At 45.1% G+C, this 17,109-nt stretch overlaps 1 protein-coding gene across 2 annotated transcripts in view; it reads left to right on the top strand.

Moving 5' to 3' along the window:
* Positions 1 to 7,747: 7,747 nt before the first annotated feature.
* DAPP1 (dual adaptor of phosphotyrosine and 3-phosphoinositides 1) overlaps positions 7,748 to 17,109 on the top strand; it is a 49,967-nt gene continuing 40,605 nt past the window's right edge. Inside the window, exon 1 of one of the 2 annotated variants that reach the window (XM_074993527.1) lies at positions 7,748 to 8,133. In XM_074993527.1, the coding sequence (XP_074849628.1) occupies positions 8,030 to 8,133 (104 nt within the window). In that variant the 5' untranslated portion in view covers positions 7,748 to 8,029. The remainder of the gene's footprint in view (positions 8,134 to 17,109) is intronic. The other variant, XM_074993526.1, reaches the window with a different exon arrangement.

The following is a 17,109-nucleotide window of genomic DNA, read 5'->3' as shown; positions in this document are numbered from 1 at the left end:
ACTAGATCAGGAGATGTGGGACAAAGCATAGCTAAAACTTAAGTAGAAGTTTTTGCAGAAACTGGAAAAGGGACAGAAAACTGTTGCACTCGATGTAGACATGTGCCAGGGTCTCTCTCTCCATGCAGAAGGGCTGGTTTCAGGTGAAGTGATGAGCCATGTCACATTTTCTCCTGTGCTCACAGGTCTGGGCAGGAGCTACCAACTAATGTCCCTGGCGGGCTGTGGGACCAAGGTGGAATACCTCATGTCCCACCAGGGCTCCTGTCCCTCCATACATGATAAGAGATGCCATCTCTTGGTGTCAGGGCAGGGACAGGAAGGTGAGGAAGCTAAGGTGGTGGCACTTGTGCACATGTGGATGTCTGCTATATGTGTTTGAAGATGGACCAGCTGTGTGCTGTGCAGCTGGCAGATATGGTGTGAAGGGGACAGCTGGGGACACTCATTGAGCCTGGGCCCAATGGTAAGATCAGAAGTGCTGGGGAGAGGGGCCAGATGAATAGTAACTGGAGTAGAAGAGTTAATTAAAGGGATAATTATCCTCTGACACATAAGATGTTCATTCTTAGGCTAAAGTCAATTATACATTTACTAAAATAAACTATTCTGCCAGTGAAAAGAAGCTTAATTTTACCATATTTCTAGGTCCCTGAGACTGTTCCACTTAATGTATTTATTTTAGGGTTCTGGTCTGAGTCTGCAGCTGTTCCATATGGGCGACTCCTTTTGACTTTGTGGGAATTGCTCACACAAAGGGGCTGCAAAATCAGATCTCAAGAGTCCAGTTGGGTCTTATGGTAAAACTGAATGAAGTTTCTCAAATAAGCACAAGAAACTGTTCCTAGCTTGACTTGTTTTCTGCTTGAGCAGGTTTACTCCACGATTTGCAATATTCTTCAAGCTGGTATATAGAAGCATTTGGCTTGCTGTAAGCTGGGATGCCTAAGTACCCTGCACTATGTCCACCTTGTGGCGAGGCATGATAAGTAATCTAGTCTGGCTGCTTTAATCTACTCTCATTTCAAACCATTTAGAAGTCCAAATACACATTTTTTTCTAGCAATTTTGTTGTTTTTAATCTTGAGTTTTCCACTCAATAATGCTGCTGGAGCTTGATATTAACACTGTTTTTGCTTACTTTCTCAGGGAATGGAGTGGGACTGCCTTAAAATGGCAAAATTTGTTTTTTTTTACAATATAATTCTGACAAATAATATACTCTGAAAATTTAAATTTTCAAAGTCATAGGAAATTATGGGTGGTCAGACAATTATTCAATGACAGTAGATGTTAAAATACAAAAACTTAAAGCTTTATAACCATTAAAACAAAAATTCTTAGCATCACATATCAAAATATAAAGTAAATAACCTTAAAAGAAACTCTAAAAAGGTCTAAAGAAGCATTTTCTTATTTGCCTCTCTATTATCAGTGGAAACATTTTTTCATTGGTTTGTGTGTGTGCAGAGAGAATTATGTTAACCAATATTTACCCATAAATATCTAACCTTTCCAAGCATTATTTAAAGTCTAGTCCTGCTGCTGTATGCTCACTGGCACCTAACAAGGATATCCCAAGGCTTTCAAAATAAGAGGTGTTAGTTAACCATTTCAGAGCCAGCGCACCAAAATCCCATAGCTTGTTTTCAACTATGTCTTAGATGTGCCAGAGACGTTTCTCCCCAGTGGAAGGATGGATTTGGGAAAAACAAACAAACATAAAACCACCACCATGAGTCATCAGACCAAATTCTATCCCCAGCTACATCCCGACAAGCACACTGAACTAAGCAAGATTGCACAGAGATAGTGTCCTATATTTAGAAGCCAGACACATTATACTCACAAATTATGGCAACTCTAAATAAGTATTTTAAACCCCAAATTCAATGTGACAGGGACAAACCTAGAGATGCAAAATTTTCAGATTTTGGCTCAGCCCATATTTGAGCAAAACTGACATTGATCGAGTTTTGCCTGAGTAAAAATTGAGTAAGGACCTCGTGGCTCAGAAATAACTTTTTATTATTTCAAGGGGAAGTTTGTCTGCAAGAAAACATTCCCTTTTGGTGTTTAAAATATTACTGCATTGCGCTAGTACAAGTCGTGTACAAACTGAAAGCTGTAAGTCTACTTACATTGAGAGGAGTGATATAAAAAAAATAAACCAGCATAAATAGTGATAAGTACATCGGCTTTTAAATACTCTGGCTGCGTCTACACGTGCAAGCTACTTCGAAGTAGCGGCGCCAACTTCGAAATAGCGCCCCTCACAGCTACACGTTTTGGGCGCTATTTCGAAGTTGAAATCGACATTAGGTGGCAAGAAGTCGAAGTCGCTAACCCCATGAGGGGATGGGAATAGCACCCTACTTCGAAGTTGAACATCGAAGTAAGGCATGTGTAGACGATCCGCGTCCTGCAACATCGAAATAGTGGGGTCCGCCATGGCGGCCATCAGCTGAGGGGTTGAGAGACACTCTCTCCAGCCCCTGTGGGGCTCTATGGTCACTGTGTGCAGCAGCCCTTAGCCCAGGGCTTCTGGCTGCTGCTGCTGCAGCTGGGGATCCATGCTGCATGCACAGGGTCTGCAACCAGTTGTCGGCTCTGTGGATCTTGTGCTGTTTAGTGCAACTGTGTCTGGGAGGGGCCCTTTAAGGGAGCGGCGTGCTGTTGCCCGGGAAGTGCTAGTCCGCCCTGTGACCCTGTCTGCAGCTGTTCCTGGCACCCTTATTTCGATGTGTGCTACTTTGGTGTGTAGACGTTCCCTCGCAGCGCCTATTTTGATGTGGTGCTGCCCAACGTCGAAGTTGAACGTCGATGTTGCCAGCCCTGGAGGACGTGTAGACGTTATTCATCGAAATAGCCTATTTTGATGTCGCTACATCGAAATAAGCTATTTCGATGTAGCGTGCACGTGTAGACGTAGCCCTTGTGTCCATGATCTAAAGCAGGGGTCAACAACCATCAGCACATGTGCCGATGTTCATCAGCATGTGAGGCAGGAGCTTAGACCTGGGGTCCCACCCCTAAGTTTGCTCAAAGCGATGCTGCCTGTGGATTAACAAAAGACCAGCTAATGCTAACAACCACCATCTAAAAACGGTAAAGGTCTGCATCTTAATTTATTTTTTAATGAAACTGTTTTAAGTAGGACTATTGGTGACTTTAAAAAGTATCGCCAGCACTCAGACTGTATGTAGAGGTCAAAAGGTCACATTTTGGCATTCTGCCTCAGAAAGGTTGCTGACCCCGATCTAAAACATTACTAAAGAGAGGTAATAAGTGTTTTTAAATGAGATTTTTTAAAAAAATGGATAGTACCCCTTTACCACATTCATTAGGTTATCAACTATATAAATCAGATTCCATGCTGTATTACATACATATAAAAGTCTGCTAAAACCAAAGTTCAGATTTACAGCAGTCCAAATGAGAGCAAACATAGTTCATAATTATATCCTATTACATCAATGAATCTTGATACACTTCTATTTAATAGTTAGCAGCTGTTCATTCTAAAGTCGCATGAAATTTTACCAAATAAATTGAAACAACTGTTTCATAAACTTGTAAGGTCGGAAGGGGCCATTATAATTGTCTAGTATGACTTCCCAGGTAACACAAAGTCATAAACCTTTACCCAGTAAATTCCAAATTTCTGCAAAACTTCCATAATTACGAGTTGAAGGACCAGCATGCATTTTAGGAAGACATCCAGTCTCAATGCAAAGAGTTTACAGAGCATGGGACCTTCTAATAGAGAGTCTCTATGGGGACTTCAAGCCCTGCCAGAATTAGAATGCCCAAAGGGTGTGGTGACAATGTCTGTGGGGTGCACGATTCTCTCCTCTCTCCCCAGCCTGCAGGCCAGTTTTGGTTTTTTTTGTGAGGTGAATGGGAAATAGGCCAACATCCTGAACAGAGTCTGGGAAAGTGATTAAAGACCTACAATTTCCATGGTTACATATCAAATGGGGGGTATTTATGGGATCGTTTCTGGGAGTAGGGGAGGAAGGAACCTTATGAAGCTGAGCATTTAGTGGGAACAGGGGGAAAGAAAGAATGCAACAAACTATGCTTTCCTCAACCAAGCAGTACCTTGTTGTTTTGTTTCTGTCAAGGAGGCATACATGTTTTACTGTGCTTCAGGCTGATGAGTGAGCTAAAACATTGCTGCTTCCTAGCTTGTCTACACAGGGGTCCTTTTCGAAAGGTCCCTGCCAACATCGAAATCCCCATATTCCTATCAGCTGATTTTGATGGGAATTTCAATGTTGGCACAGTCCTTTCAAAAAGGACCCCCATGTAGACGAGCTGCGAGCAAGCAAAATGCAGCACTTTCAAAGTGCTGTGGCTGGTGGCATGCTGATGAGGCACTGAATATTCATTTCAGCGCCTCATTAGTATTCTTCAATTTGGCCATTAGCATGGCCATTTCAAAGTTTTTTGTAAGTATAGATGTAGCCATAATGTTTTGTCTTCCCATGCAAACAATGGTTGGGAGGATGTTTGCTTATCTTTAATGTACAGCTTCTTAACATGGCAAAGCAAGGTCTGATGTGGAATGAAAGGGAGTTTGACAGAAGATATAAGGATCCCAAATCAACAAATGAGCAAAGGGCATCATGGCAGAAATAGTAGAACAGGGAGGGACCTTGAGAGGTCATCAAGCCCAGTCCACTGCCCTCACAGCAGGACCAAGACAAATGCCTGACAGATGTTTATCTAATCAGATCTTAAATATCTCCAGTGATGGAGATTCCACAGCTTCCCTAGGCAATTTATTCCAGTGCTTAACCACCCTGACAATTAGGAAGCTTTTCCTAATGTCCAACCCAAACCTCTCCTGCTTCAATTTAAGGCTATTGCTTCTTGTCCTATCATTTTGTGGTTAAGGAGAATAATTTTTCTCCCTCCTCCTTTAATGCCCTTTTAGCGACTTGTAAGTGGTTATCCTTAGGTCAAAAAGGCATATTTACAGAGCAATTTAACTGTAAGTGACTCAAGCCTTAGGTTTGGCTATACTACACAGCTTTTAGTGACACAGCCATGTCGACACAGCTGTGTTGCTAAAAGTCTTTCAATCTGAAGCCTGTCAGCACTTTTGCCAACAAAATATATCCATCTCATATAAGCGGGGTTCACGTTATCGATTGGAGAGCACCCCTGTCAACAACGAGCCATTAGTCATGGCAAATTTTTCTTCTTGGTGGTGAGGGTGGGGCAGAAAAAGGCTTTTCTAAGCACCCCCCCAAAACCAACAAAAGTTCTGTTGTTCAGTTGGCATGTAGACAAAGCCTCATATTTACTGGCTGTGAATTTACCACCCCTTATAAAAGGCAAGGGGGATTTCTTGCTGCAGAAAAAAGAAGTTTGCATATGTGCATGAGCTAGCAGAAATGTGATGTAATTCTTAGGGCGTGTGTGTGTCTGTGCATACACCTCAAATGATGCTTTTAAAAACAGCTTAAGAGCAACGATGTACATCACAGCTACTTTGGGTAAGGAAAAGTGTTTCAGTTTGTTATTGACATTTACATTAGCATGTTGAATAAAAGTGTGTTTTGTGTAAACCAAGATTTTAACTCATTTTATGACATCTGCAAACAATTAAGTAGTGTTTACAGATTATTAAAAGACACACAAATCAGATACACATTGGGAAGCATGAATTTGCTTACATAATAGACAAAGCATTGTCACAAAGGGCTGCACTAGTACAGAGAGCCTGAATCCTTTCAGCTGCCTTTTTTTATATTTTCTTTCTCGTTGGAGTGATGCATTCTTCAAAAAAAAAAATTATAATTAAATAACTCATCCCAAATTTTTGCAAGATTGAATTTCATGATTTAAGATTAAGCTAATCTATTACAGAGTGGGACAGGCTGACCTGAGTCATGAGGGGCCGGGCATGGGGCAACCCCTTTAGTGCCCTGCAGGCAGGGCACAAGACAACCCCACCTGTGCTGTAAGCCCTCCCTCCCCCACTTTGCCCCCACCGTGCCCCCTTCCCTCCAAAAATAGGGCCTGGGATTACCTGGGTCAGGGTGCAGTAGCAGCAGTGAGAACAACAAGAAGTTCTGTGGCACCTTATAGACTAACAGTTATTTTGGAGCATAAGCTTTCTGAAGTGGGTCTTTGCCCATGAAAGCTTTTGCTCCAAAATATCTGTTAGACTATAAGGTGCCACAGGACTTCTTGTTGTTCTCAAAGCTACAGACTAACACGGATACCTCTCTGATATCTGTCAGTAGCAGCAGCATTCATCTGCCCTTGACCTCCTGCCCTGCATACTCACTATGCAGTGCCAGTGGCAGCCTGCTCCGTTTTGCTTAGGCACTCGCTCCTGGCCCACCGAGCCCCACTTTTCTGTGGCAGTGGGAAGTGCCACTTCACTGCCCATGGAGAAGCAGGGCTCAGTGGGCCAGGAGGGCATGCAGCAGCAGAGTGGATCACGTTGCCACAGGCACTGCGTGGTGAGTGCAGGGAAAGGGGACAAGGGGAGGCAACTCCCTGCTGCTGCCACCACTCACTGCTACCCCCTGCCCTGGGTAATCCTCTTCTGTCCTAGGAGGGCTGGGGCTGCCACTGTGTGGCCCCCAGAAGCATAGGACCTGGGATGGCTGCCGACCTCACCCTCTGGATGGGACAGCTCTGCTGGATGACACATAACGTGAGGGTGGTTGTGGTGAAGAAGAAATGATTCCACATATGCCTACTGCAGGATTCTTATGCCTTCCTCTGAAACTTCTGGTACTGGGCACCGTCAGAGATGGACTACATGGCCTTCAGGCCTGGCACCACCTGGCAAGTCAATTGTCCCAAAGGCACTGTTCATAGAAAGGTTCTGGACCATTGCCCATACAAACCACAAACCTAGATATTTCATAAATGGCAGGGGGTGGACTCACCTCATTGGACCACGCAAAGGTCAATGTTCTCTTTCTTCCCCCAACACAATGACTGCAAGCGACCACTGCAAGCCCAGCAAGGGAATTTAAATTTCTCTTCATAAAGAAAAAACACATTTTCATGGAGTATCTATTCATTTGTCACTTCTATCATTTGCAACTAATTATTCTTAAAAATCCTATTCTTCCCTTGAATTAATTAGACACACTAGGAACAGAAGATTTGGTGCTGCTCATACTCACACTGGCTACATCTACATGAGAAGCATCTGTCAACAGAAGTGACTGTCGGAAGGGATTTTCCGGCAAAACTTCTCTTGACAGGTTGCATCTACACATAAAAGAGGATGAAAGAGCAAACCGCTCTGTGGTCAGAGAGCAGCCAGACTGCCCGGTCCTCTCTGGACAGAGCGGCTGATGGGAAGCTCTGCAAACAGTGCAGTCCTGGAACTGGAAGCCCTGTCTGTCGGCAAAAGGGCCCTGGAGCATCAACACAGCTGTTTTGCCGTCAGGAAACTGTCGAGGGAGGCATTCGACCTGATCAGGGAGAGGTATAACGCTGCTCGCAGATGTGCCCGGTTTTGTCAATAAACTGTTGACAAAGTGCATTTGCCATGTAGACGCTCTGCGGTTTTTCCCGACAAAAGCCCGGTTTGGCGGGAAACAGCTTCTTGTGTCGAGGTAGCCTCCGAGGCTAGGCTCAGCCCATCTCTTTGCTGAGCGTGTGGACAGCCAGGCCAGGGCAGGTCTCCAGCAGGGGGTGCAGGCAGGAGCCAGGAAAGTCCCCACCCCACCCCGTGGGACGGGGAGTCCCAGGAGGTGAAGCGGCTGTTCAGAGGAGGGGCCGCCCCCAGGTTTGCCCCCCGCCCCCCCAGGAGCCTTCCTCCCATTCCCCAGCCTGAGCCCCGCCGCCGGGGCCAGCCCTTCCTTGTGCTCGCGCCCGGGCCAGGCGGGCTGGGTGCGGGGAGGGACTCGCTCTCACTTCCTCCTCGGCCCGGCTCGCCAGGCAGCAGCAGGTTGGTGCTCCCGCGGAGCCTCCGCGCTGCCGGCGACCGGCGCAGCGGGGAGCCCCCGCCGGCCTTCCCCGCCCGCGCGAGCGGCAGGTGGGGCGGATGGGAAGAGCCGAGGCGGGAGGAGGCGCGGAGATGAGCCGAGCCAAGGGGGTTCCAGACGACGGGCCAGAGGAAGAAGCGCTGGAGGAGATACAGAGCCTCGGGTAAGGGGTGGCGCGGGCCGGGCCAGACCTCGCCCCACGGGTCCCCCGCAGCCGCCCCCGCGCGGCTGGGAAGCCAGAGGGCAGGCAGGACTCGGCCCGCTCGCACGCATGCCCAGCCGGGGTGGTCCCCCTCCGGCGGGGGGACGAGGCAGCGCTGTGCCTTTGCCTAGGTGCTGCTTCCCGGGCGTGGGCTCAGCCCCCTTCCAGTTCGGGCCCCGGGGGCGGCCTATGAATGGGGCGGGGGAGAGGGGGGCGACGCACTCGGCAATAGCTCCCGCCCAAGCAGCGGGGCCACACTTTGCCACCTCGGCCCATTTCAGCACAGTCCCAACCTGAGGAGTGGGTACGGCCCGGCGCGGGGCGGCTTCGCGCTAGTGCCGACGAAAGGGGAGGGGGGAGGAGGAGTTCAGTCGCTCAGACTGTGAATGAAAGGGGGTGGGGGCGGCAGGCAGCTTTATGGGGGAAAGAGGGACATGGGCGCAGCTGCAGGGCCCTTGCTGCTACCTAGGCTGGAGGAGGGGCAGCTTTGGCCCCCGCAGGGTCAGAGAATTCTAATGTGGGTATAGGGCAGGCAGAGGTGGAAAGAGAGGGACTGCTTGTTTGAGGGGTCTGGGTTACTACTGGCTTTGTATTTAGTACCCTCTCTGCTATTGTCATTAAGAACAGGCAAATAATGAACAGTTTAAATGGGTGTCCTAAAACCTAATCAGAAACGACAACGGTTACTGTACTAACATGGTCAAGGGCGGCAAAGCAGGGAGCAGATTGCTCAGGAACTATGCTTGAGCTGTCCCCCCGCCCCCATTAAATTCAAAAGGCTTCTCTTTCTCTTTCTGTCAGGCCCTGTTTTGTGCTGACTTATACCCATTGCAATTCCATTAATTTTTGAGGAGGTCTTATGGGTTGCCCCACACACCAGAGCATTTGGAATTGTTTCCCTAATGATTCCCCGTTCAGATTTGGTCTAATATGTATGCCTTGAAACTACATTAGACTCCAGCTGCTGTAATAGGTGTCTATATGTAGCTTTGATGCATTCAAAGTGCAACAAGGAATTTAATAACATTTCACAATTACTGTTGAAAGCAGTTGCCACATCTGGCAATTTCAAAAGCCGTGTTAGTTTTACATTTCCTCCGCACTTCTTGCAGTAGTACTGATAACTTCACCCTATTGGACCATCCATTGATGATCCTCTCTTCAATACTGAGGGCATCTGATTGCTTAGTTTTACTGTGATGACATTTCACTCAATAGGAGTGCAACATTTTAAAATCACAATCCCTGTGTGCTTGCTGCCTGGGATATTCTGTTGACAAAATACTGCCTTTTGCAAATCCTGTCACACCGTATCCCGCAGTTAGATAGTGTTGCAAACAAGAAAACTGCAGCACAAGGGTGTAAAATGGCATCATCACCCTCTCTCTGCACCATGCCAGCCATATTGTACTTTAATACGTAAGTGCCACATACACACGTGCGTCCATAAAGATTCCTCCAGTGACTTCTTCACTATGCCCTAGGCCCACTGCAATACTGAGGAAGTTATGTGTGAAAGTATAAATGTTCAAAAGGTCAGGACATTAAAATTGAGTAGGGTATAAGGCTGACCAAAGATTGTCTTTTAGGATACCTCCAATCTCAAAAGGACAGCGTTTGTGCTGTCATTACTACCCTTACACAGAGATTCCTCTGCTGACAGTAGAAGACGCTGCAGTGAAACAGCAATAGGAATATATTTTCAGTAGTCTCAGCAGCTCAAAAACTTCACCAAAAAAAGCCTCCTGTGGAAACATAAAATCCAGCCAGGACTTTTCACTAGCTTTGGCTGCTCCCCAAGTTCCTATCCAAGGAACTGTACAACCTGCGTCATCTGTCAGGAGCCCCACTCCCATCTCCTGAATACCTGATTGAGTTAGTGAAATATCTGGAGTAGAGAGTTTCACAAAACACCCTTAGCAAATGACGATCCAGTGGAGAAAATGTTGGGTTTCAGTCAGCCATACCCATCTAATGAAGTGGGTCTTTGCCCACAAAAGCTTATAAACTAACAGATATTTTGGAGCATAAAAAAGTGGCATAGGACTTCTTGTTGTTTTTGCAGATGCAGACTGACATGGCTACCCCTCTGATAGCCAGCTTGTTACGCAGAACTTTTGAAAAGGTGTCACAAATAGGGTGCCCAGAAATGGAATCATTACTAGCTACCTTAGGGGAAAAAAAGAAAGAGAGAGAGAGAGAGAGAGATGCTGGGTGGGGTCCATGGGGTACTTGCCCAAGGGCCAGTTCATTCCTGGCTGCTGGCCAATGGTTGACTGTATTTTGCAATACCTGCCTACAGTGCTTTCTTCCTACCAAGAAAGTGAAAATGATTAGGCTTGCATCAGTTTCAGGCAGGGTGTGTTTCTTTAGACAAAATTGGTGGGTAGCAGTAACACAAACAGGTAGTGGGAGAGCAGTCCTGAAAGGGGAGAAAAAAGAAGCAAGACCACCAACCAATAGGATCCCAGAAACTGAAAGACTGGGAGGGTACCTACAATTTCTGAGGAAGTAGGTGAAGATTGGAAGACCCACGAAGGAAAAGAAAGATTAATGCACAGGTGGAGATGGTGTGTGTTTCTTGTGATGACACGTTTAATGAAGAGGGCAAAAATTGGACTCAGTGAAGAAACTCCAATAAAAGCTCCTCACAACTGATATTTCCATCACTTGAAAGTGTATAGCAGGGAAGATCTGTTCATGGCTAAAGTGAAATGAAAGCACTGGGTAATGGTTCCCAGAGCAACTGTGCCTTGTTTCTCTTTTTCATTTGCATCAGCTTTTTGAGAGTAGAAACTAGTTTTCAGAGTGGAAGGATACACTCTGCATAAAACACCATATAAGTTATCAGAGAGGTAGCCGAGTTAGTCTGTATCTTCAAAAACAAAAAAAAGCTTATGCTCCAAAACATCTGTTAGTCTATGAGGTGGCCCAGGACTTGTTGTCATAAGTTATGTGTTTTTTAAATTAACTGCAAAGTCAATGAGCCATACTCTAACAACATGAAATCATTATAGGTTATTGGCAAACTTTTTGGGATGCTGAAGGCATCTGGGTGTCCTGGAACCATGCAATAGCAACTCATTGCTAAATCGAAAACATTATACATAAGAGGTATGCAATTTGTGAGCCACCTGTGGAGAAAGAGCACCAGATGTGTCTTTCGCTCCACTGTACAGAAACAAAGAAGTTGGAGAGGTTTTGAAGATGTCACCATCAGTTGAAATGATTTCCTATTTTGGAAACGTGAGAAACATTCCTTTTATGTTTGAAGCAAGAGTGAGTGGCTACAAGAAATGCTTTGTAATGTGTATCACTGTGTCAGCAAATCAGAAATGGACAGGAAATTAAGATGAATGCAAAAGCTTGTTGAGTCAACAATATTTATCTGTCCCTCCCATAACTCAAAAGCATGTTTCAAGATGTCATCAACTATGAGATAAGGTTTTTCTCTAAAAATTATCAACAGAGAATCTTAGGCGCTGTAAATCCAGTTCTTTTGGGGATTGACTGCAGATTTTCCTTAAATTGGCTTATTTTTCTCTAGAATCTTAGTTTTCTTCTGAGAGGCATAGTTTTAGCCTGATTGAGAAGTTTGCCTTCCAAATGAGAACCAGAAACTAGCCAAGCCCCACTCAAGCCTTTATTTTGGTTTGCCACGATGCAGTCTCTGAGAACCCTGTCAGCACAAAGAGTTTTCAAACCTGCTGCCTATTGAATTCATTTGGTGATCCTTAGTTCCTTTGTTATAGGAAGTAAACAGCTTTTCCTTATTTACTTTCTCAACACCAGTCATGATTTTATAGAACTCTATCATACGCCTTTTCCTTTTCCCAGCTGAAAAGTTCACATCTTACTAATCTCTCCTTGTAGCGCAGCTGTTCCAAACCCCTAATCATTTTTGTTGTGCATTTCTGAACCTTTTCCAGTATATCTTTTTTTGAGATAAAGCCATCACATCTGCACTCAATATTCAGGATGGGGGTGTACATGTACCATGAATTTTTGAAGAGCCAATAAGATATAGTCTGTTTTATTATGTATTCCTGTCTTAATGATTCCCAACATTGTGTTTGTTTTTTGACTGCTGCTGCTGCACATTGAGTGGGTGTTTTCAGAGAGCTATTCACAATGACTCCAGGATCTCCTTCCTGAGGGGTAACTGCATCGTTAGAGCCCATCATTTTATCGATCTAGTTGTGATTATGTTGATGATTACGTGACATTTATCAACACTGAATTTCATCTGCCATTTTGTTGCCTGCACATTAGGGCAACCATCTCTCTCTCTGTCGCAAATACGGGATATGGGGGACTATGGGTGGCTCCTCCCAACCCAGGGGAGCTGGGAAGGAGGCGGAAGCTGTGGGCACTCCCTGGGAGCCCCAGGGAAGTGGCAGTGCCCAGCACTCCCCAAGAGCCCCGGGGAAGCTGCAGCTGCCGGCCCTTCTCCAGAGCCCTGGGGAAGCAGCAGGGACATAGCAAAACTCTCATGACCTAATACATTTGTTAGTTTCTAAGGTGCTACAGGACGGCTTGTTGTTTGTGAAGCTACAGACTAACGTAGTTACCCACTGTGAGCATTTCATTAAAAGGTCTCTAATTGACTTTTTCCAAACTGGAAAACAAAACAAAGCCCAGTGAACAATGCATAATTCCAGGAGCAACAGAAGGGCCAGGGAAGTGTTGTTTGATTGTAAAAAATCGACACATTCATACAATTCAGAAGCTCTTTACGTCACGAAGACAATGGAAGCAAACATGGTGAAACTAGAGCAAGTATGCAGATATATATTCAAGAAGGCAGGTTTTTAAAAAACAGACATGTCAATACATACAGCCCTCACACTGCTAAATGTGACACTGGATTGGACGTACTACGTAACTACAGTAAGGTCGCGATATTAACATTCCTGAATGTAATTATGCGCAAGCAGAAGGATTGCCAGTCCCTGCTGGAGCTCAGCTGCTCCTTTCTTCCCCCTTATCAGGGTGATTGCTGGACCCCGCCATGGCAGCAGTGGCTGGTGCTGAGCTGCTCCTTCCCTCCCGCTTGAAAGGGAGGAGCAGCTTAGCACCGGGGCCCGGTGATCCCCCTGTCAAGGGGGAGGGAAGAAGCAGCTCAGTGGTCAAAATTCTTGTCTCCCCCCATTGGGTAAAATGCTATTTGCAAAATTGAACATTTGCGAAGTTTCTCAACGCTGAGCCCTTGCAAATATCGAGACCCTCCTGTAGTTAATGCTCAAAACATGATATCTAATTCATTTTTTAATGTTACAGATTACTTTCACTTATGATAATGCTTCAAGTTGATGTGCCATGATTAACTAAAACATAGCAGTTCAGTGGTATTGATTATCAGCTTTGCTTGTTATGCCAAAAGAGTTATAGTAAGATATTGGCTACACATCCGGAAATGGAATGCACATTGGTACATAAGTACAATAGAACCTCAGAGTTATGAGCACTAACGTTACAAACTGACCAATCATACACCTCATTTGGAACCAAATGCATGCAACAAAGGACCCCCCAAAAAGAGACCCCCTCCCAAAAAAAGGCAAAATATAGTACAGTACTATCTAAATGTCCTAAAAAGATAAAGAGAAAGCAGCCTTTTTCTTCTGTATGGTAAAGTTTCAGAGCTGCATTAAGTCAATGTTCAGTTGGAAAATTTTCAAAGGACATTTTGTTCAGAGTTACAACCTCCATTCCCAAGGTGTCCCTAATGTGGGCTTTTTACTGTACATTACACAATACACTTCTTTGGCAAGCTTGCTGATGTGGGTTGAAGTCATTTTCCAAAGCACACAGGACTTGACTAACCAGTTCCACACATCCAGCTTGCATTCCACTCTCAGTGACGTATTGCATGCCCTGGAGAGCTGCAACGTCACAGAATGGACGAGAAATTTCATAAGGTCAAATTAGTGACAATGCCAGTTTTCAGGATGGCGTGGCAATACCTGAAGATGAATGAGTCTTTGCTGCTCTTTTTTCGATGTGTCAGAACTTCTAACTAGCATTTGCACCTTGCAGTATTGGAATATGTAATGAAAAACTTTTTTGCTGTAAATGATTGCCTGGTACCTCACTGAAGTAAGCAGCGTAGAAAAAAATCTGACTTTGGCATATGGGAAGAATTTGAAAAAGGAAATTGGCTTGTTACGATTACCCTAAGTGGAAAGGTTGCTTTAGATGTTTGCCTGGTACCTCATCTGTTGTTAAAAGGTCACCAGTTCCCATCTGTGCACTTGACTCAGATGAAGCTTTAGAAAATAAAAACAGAATGATGAAGGTCATTTGGGGCATAACACAGCATCCAAATGTTCTTTCCTGATTTTTTTGGATAGCCCCAGAGCACCATTAAATTTGGAATGAAATCTTAATCATGGCTAGGATGACTTACCCACCAGTAACTAAAGACAACTTAGGCCCATTAGGAGTGTGAAATGCTAATAAAGGGCATTTTTAAAGCTACAGTTTGAGCTTGGTCACATTGGCAACCCACTGATAAACCAGTGCACATGAATATCAAGACAAAAGCAGTGATGAGCTAGCTAAGGATGGCAGCTGAATGGCTATTTGGAGTCATGATCTGCTTGAAGTCTTCAAAACCCAAATAGTTATTCCAGGCTCCAGTCAAGAAGAACAAACAAAAGCTGTACTTGAACAAATGCAAAGAGGAATATCAAAGTGAAGGTGGCAGACCCTATTACAGACCTAACTGCAGACTGGTCATGGTTTGCTCGTCTCCTGATTGTGTCCAGATCTGCGTGATGTTGATCTACATGAGTCTTTGGGAAAGCACAATGATTGTTCTTTGAATGCGATGGAACAATGTATATTTGACAAACACAGAGCTAAATAATGCACATCTAGGAAGGTGCTCCTAAGCCGGTACCTGTTGACAACAGGACTGGCACTTTATGCTGACAGAGGCCTTTCATTGTAGCAATAACTGATAAGCCACAAGCCTGTGACAAACTGAAACTGTTAATGCAATGATGCAGACTTTGGTGAGGTTATGTGGAGAGGCAAAGGCAGAGGCAAGCCAATTCAATGACTATAACCATAAATTTTAAACTTTATAAAAGAAAAAAACAAATTAGAAGGAACAAAAAAAATAAGATACTAATGTAATATGAAGTAACAGCAGATACTTGTTTAGGAAATTAATATCCTGTAAATAACTCACAAAAATATTTTCAACAACATGCTTTGTCAGCTGAAGGTAGAATCAATTCCTCCTTTCTCTGACGGTAAAGCCCAGCTTCAGCCCCTTGCTGTCTCACTGTTGCCTCTGTCCAGCTGGTGATGCTTCTGTGGTTTGAAGCTGCAATAACCACACCTCTTTCCAACAGGCACGTCAGTGACTAACTCCTCACCCACAGGTCCACACCCATTTCCCAAGCCCCACACTGTCAATGTCTCAAATGTCAGTCTTACTGATCTCACACGCTGTATCTATTGCGCTCAGTCTTCTTGCACATGGCCCTTCCTGGGCCAGCATCCTCAGGCCAATCCCCCTTCTTCAACCACTTTCCAGCTGCAGGCAGATTTTGAGCTCCCCTCTCTGGACTGTCACTCTCACCGCAGGGCAGCGTTTTGTGCTGATGCAGCACAGCTACAGCTGGTGCCAGGGCTAGGGTGACTATGGTAACACCTGCCAGAGGGTGGCTGAACAGTTGGTTATAGGCTGCAGAGAAAATATAAGACCTGTGGTAAAGTTCATCTTGTGTAGGGTATGTATGTAGAAGAATTGATCAAAAAATTATTACCAGAGAGAAGAGCCTTCATGGTTTTGCCTCTTTCCCCTACAAAAGCTATTCAAACCCCATGCAGAGACAAATTTCTATCTATGGATGTGGATAGGCACAGATAGAAATCTGTATCCACTGATCCCCAGGGCTCTACTCCCAGGAGATGCTGCAGCCAGAGGAGAGGAGCAAGATGCTGCCGCTCCCAGGAGCCAGCTCCTCATGCTGGCAGTTTTTCTCACCCGCGTGGCTGTACTGCCCTCAGTCCCATCACCAGTTTTGTCTCTTGCTTGTGTTTGTATAGCTTCACTGGCAATAGGCTTGGGGAGGTATAGCTGCACAGCCAGGAGTGGCAGCATTACATTCCTTTCCTTCCACCACAGCATCTCCTGGGAGTAGCAGATCCTGATTTCTGTCTGCAGATACTGCACCTGCAGGTAGACATTTGTAGCCGCGAAGGGCTCAAAAAATCATTGACTCTGCAAGCACCTTGTTTCCTCAGAGAAGAAGCTCTCTCATGCTCACACAAAGGATGAATGAGTGGCATATCTTGTAGGAAAAATGCTCCAGTGTGCAATGAATTGCTCAGGGAGCCTTGCCAGTGCATGGTATCATGAAACTACAACCTCTTACTGTTCAGTTGAGTTTCTTCATAGTTCCCATGGGGAAGCCAACATTAAAATTATGTTGCATGCCATCAGTGCCACAGAGAGAATGCTACAAAGCTCTGGGTTTTGCACAAGACAGACATTCTGCTACTCTGTGAGATGCCACGCAAGACTTCTGCAAGATTCTGGTTTTTTGCCTGCTGTTGAGGGGACAGCATTGCTCTTTACCTTCCTGAGGTGTGTTCCTTTCACTTGGGCCCTTGAAAGCTGCCATACTGCCAGGTTTCCATCCACTGTCAGGGCATAGCACTGCTGGAAGGTTGGCTGGAAAGACCAGATTAACCAACTGGAAGGCACTGACTTCTCATCCTGAAGGTGCTTAGAATGGCCAAAGACATTTATGTGGAGGTCAGAAATGCACTGCAGGCATTCATATGCGGAGTTTGCCATTTGAAGACCGATATTACATCACTTGCAGGCCATGCTGGTGAATAGTTTCCAAAAAGCAATCAGGCAGAGAAAGTTTGCCACAACCAAGGAGGTATAAATGCTATTAAAAGGGCAAATAA

Source organism: Carettochelys insculpta, chromosome 4, assembly GCF_033958435.1.
Source record: "Carettochelys insculpta isolate YL-2023 chromosome 4, ASM3395843v1, whole genome shotgun sequence".
NCBI lineage: Eukaryota > Metazoa > Chordata > Testudines > Carettochelyidae > Carettochelys > Carettochelys insculpta.
This window is presented reverse-complemented; position numbering and strand designations above follow the sequence as displayed.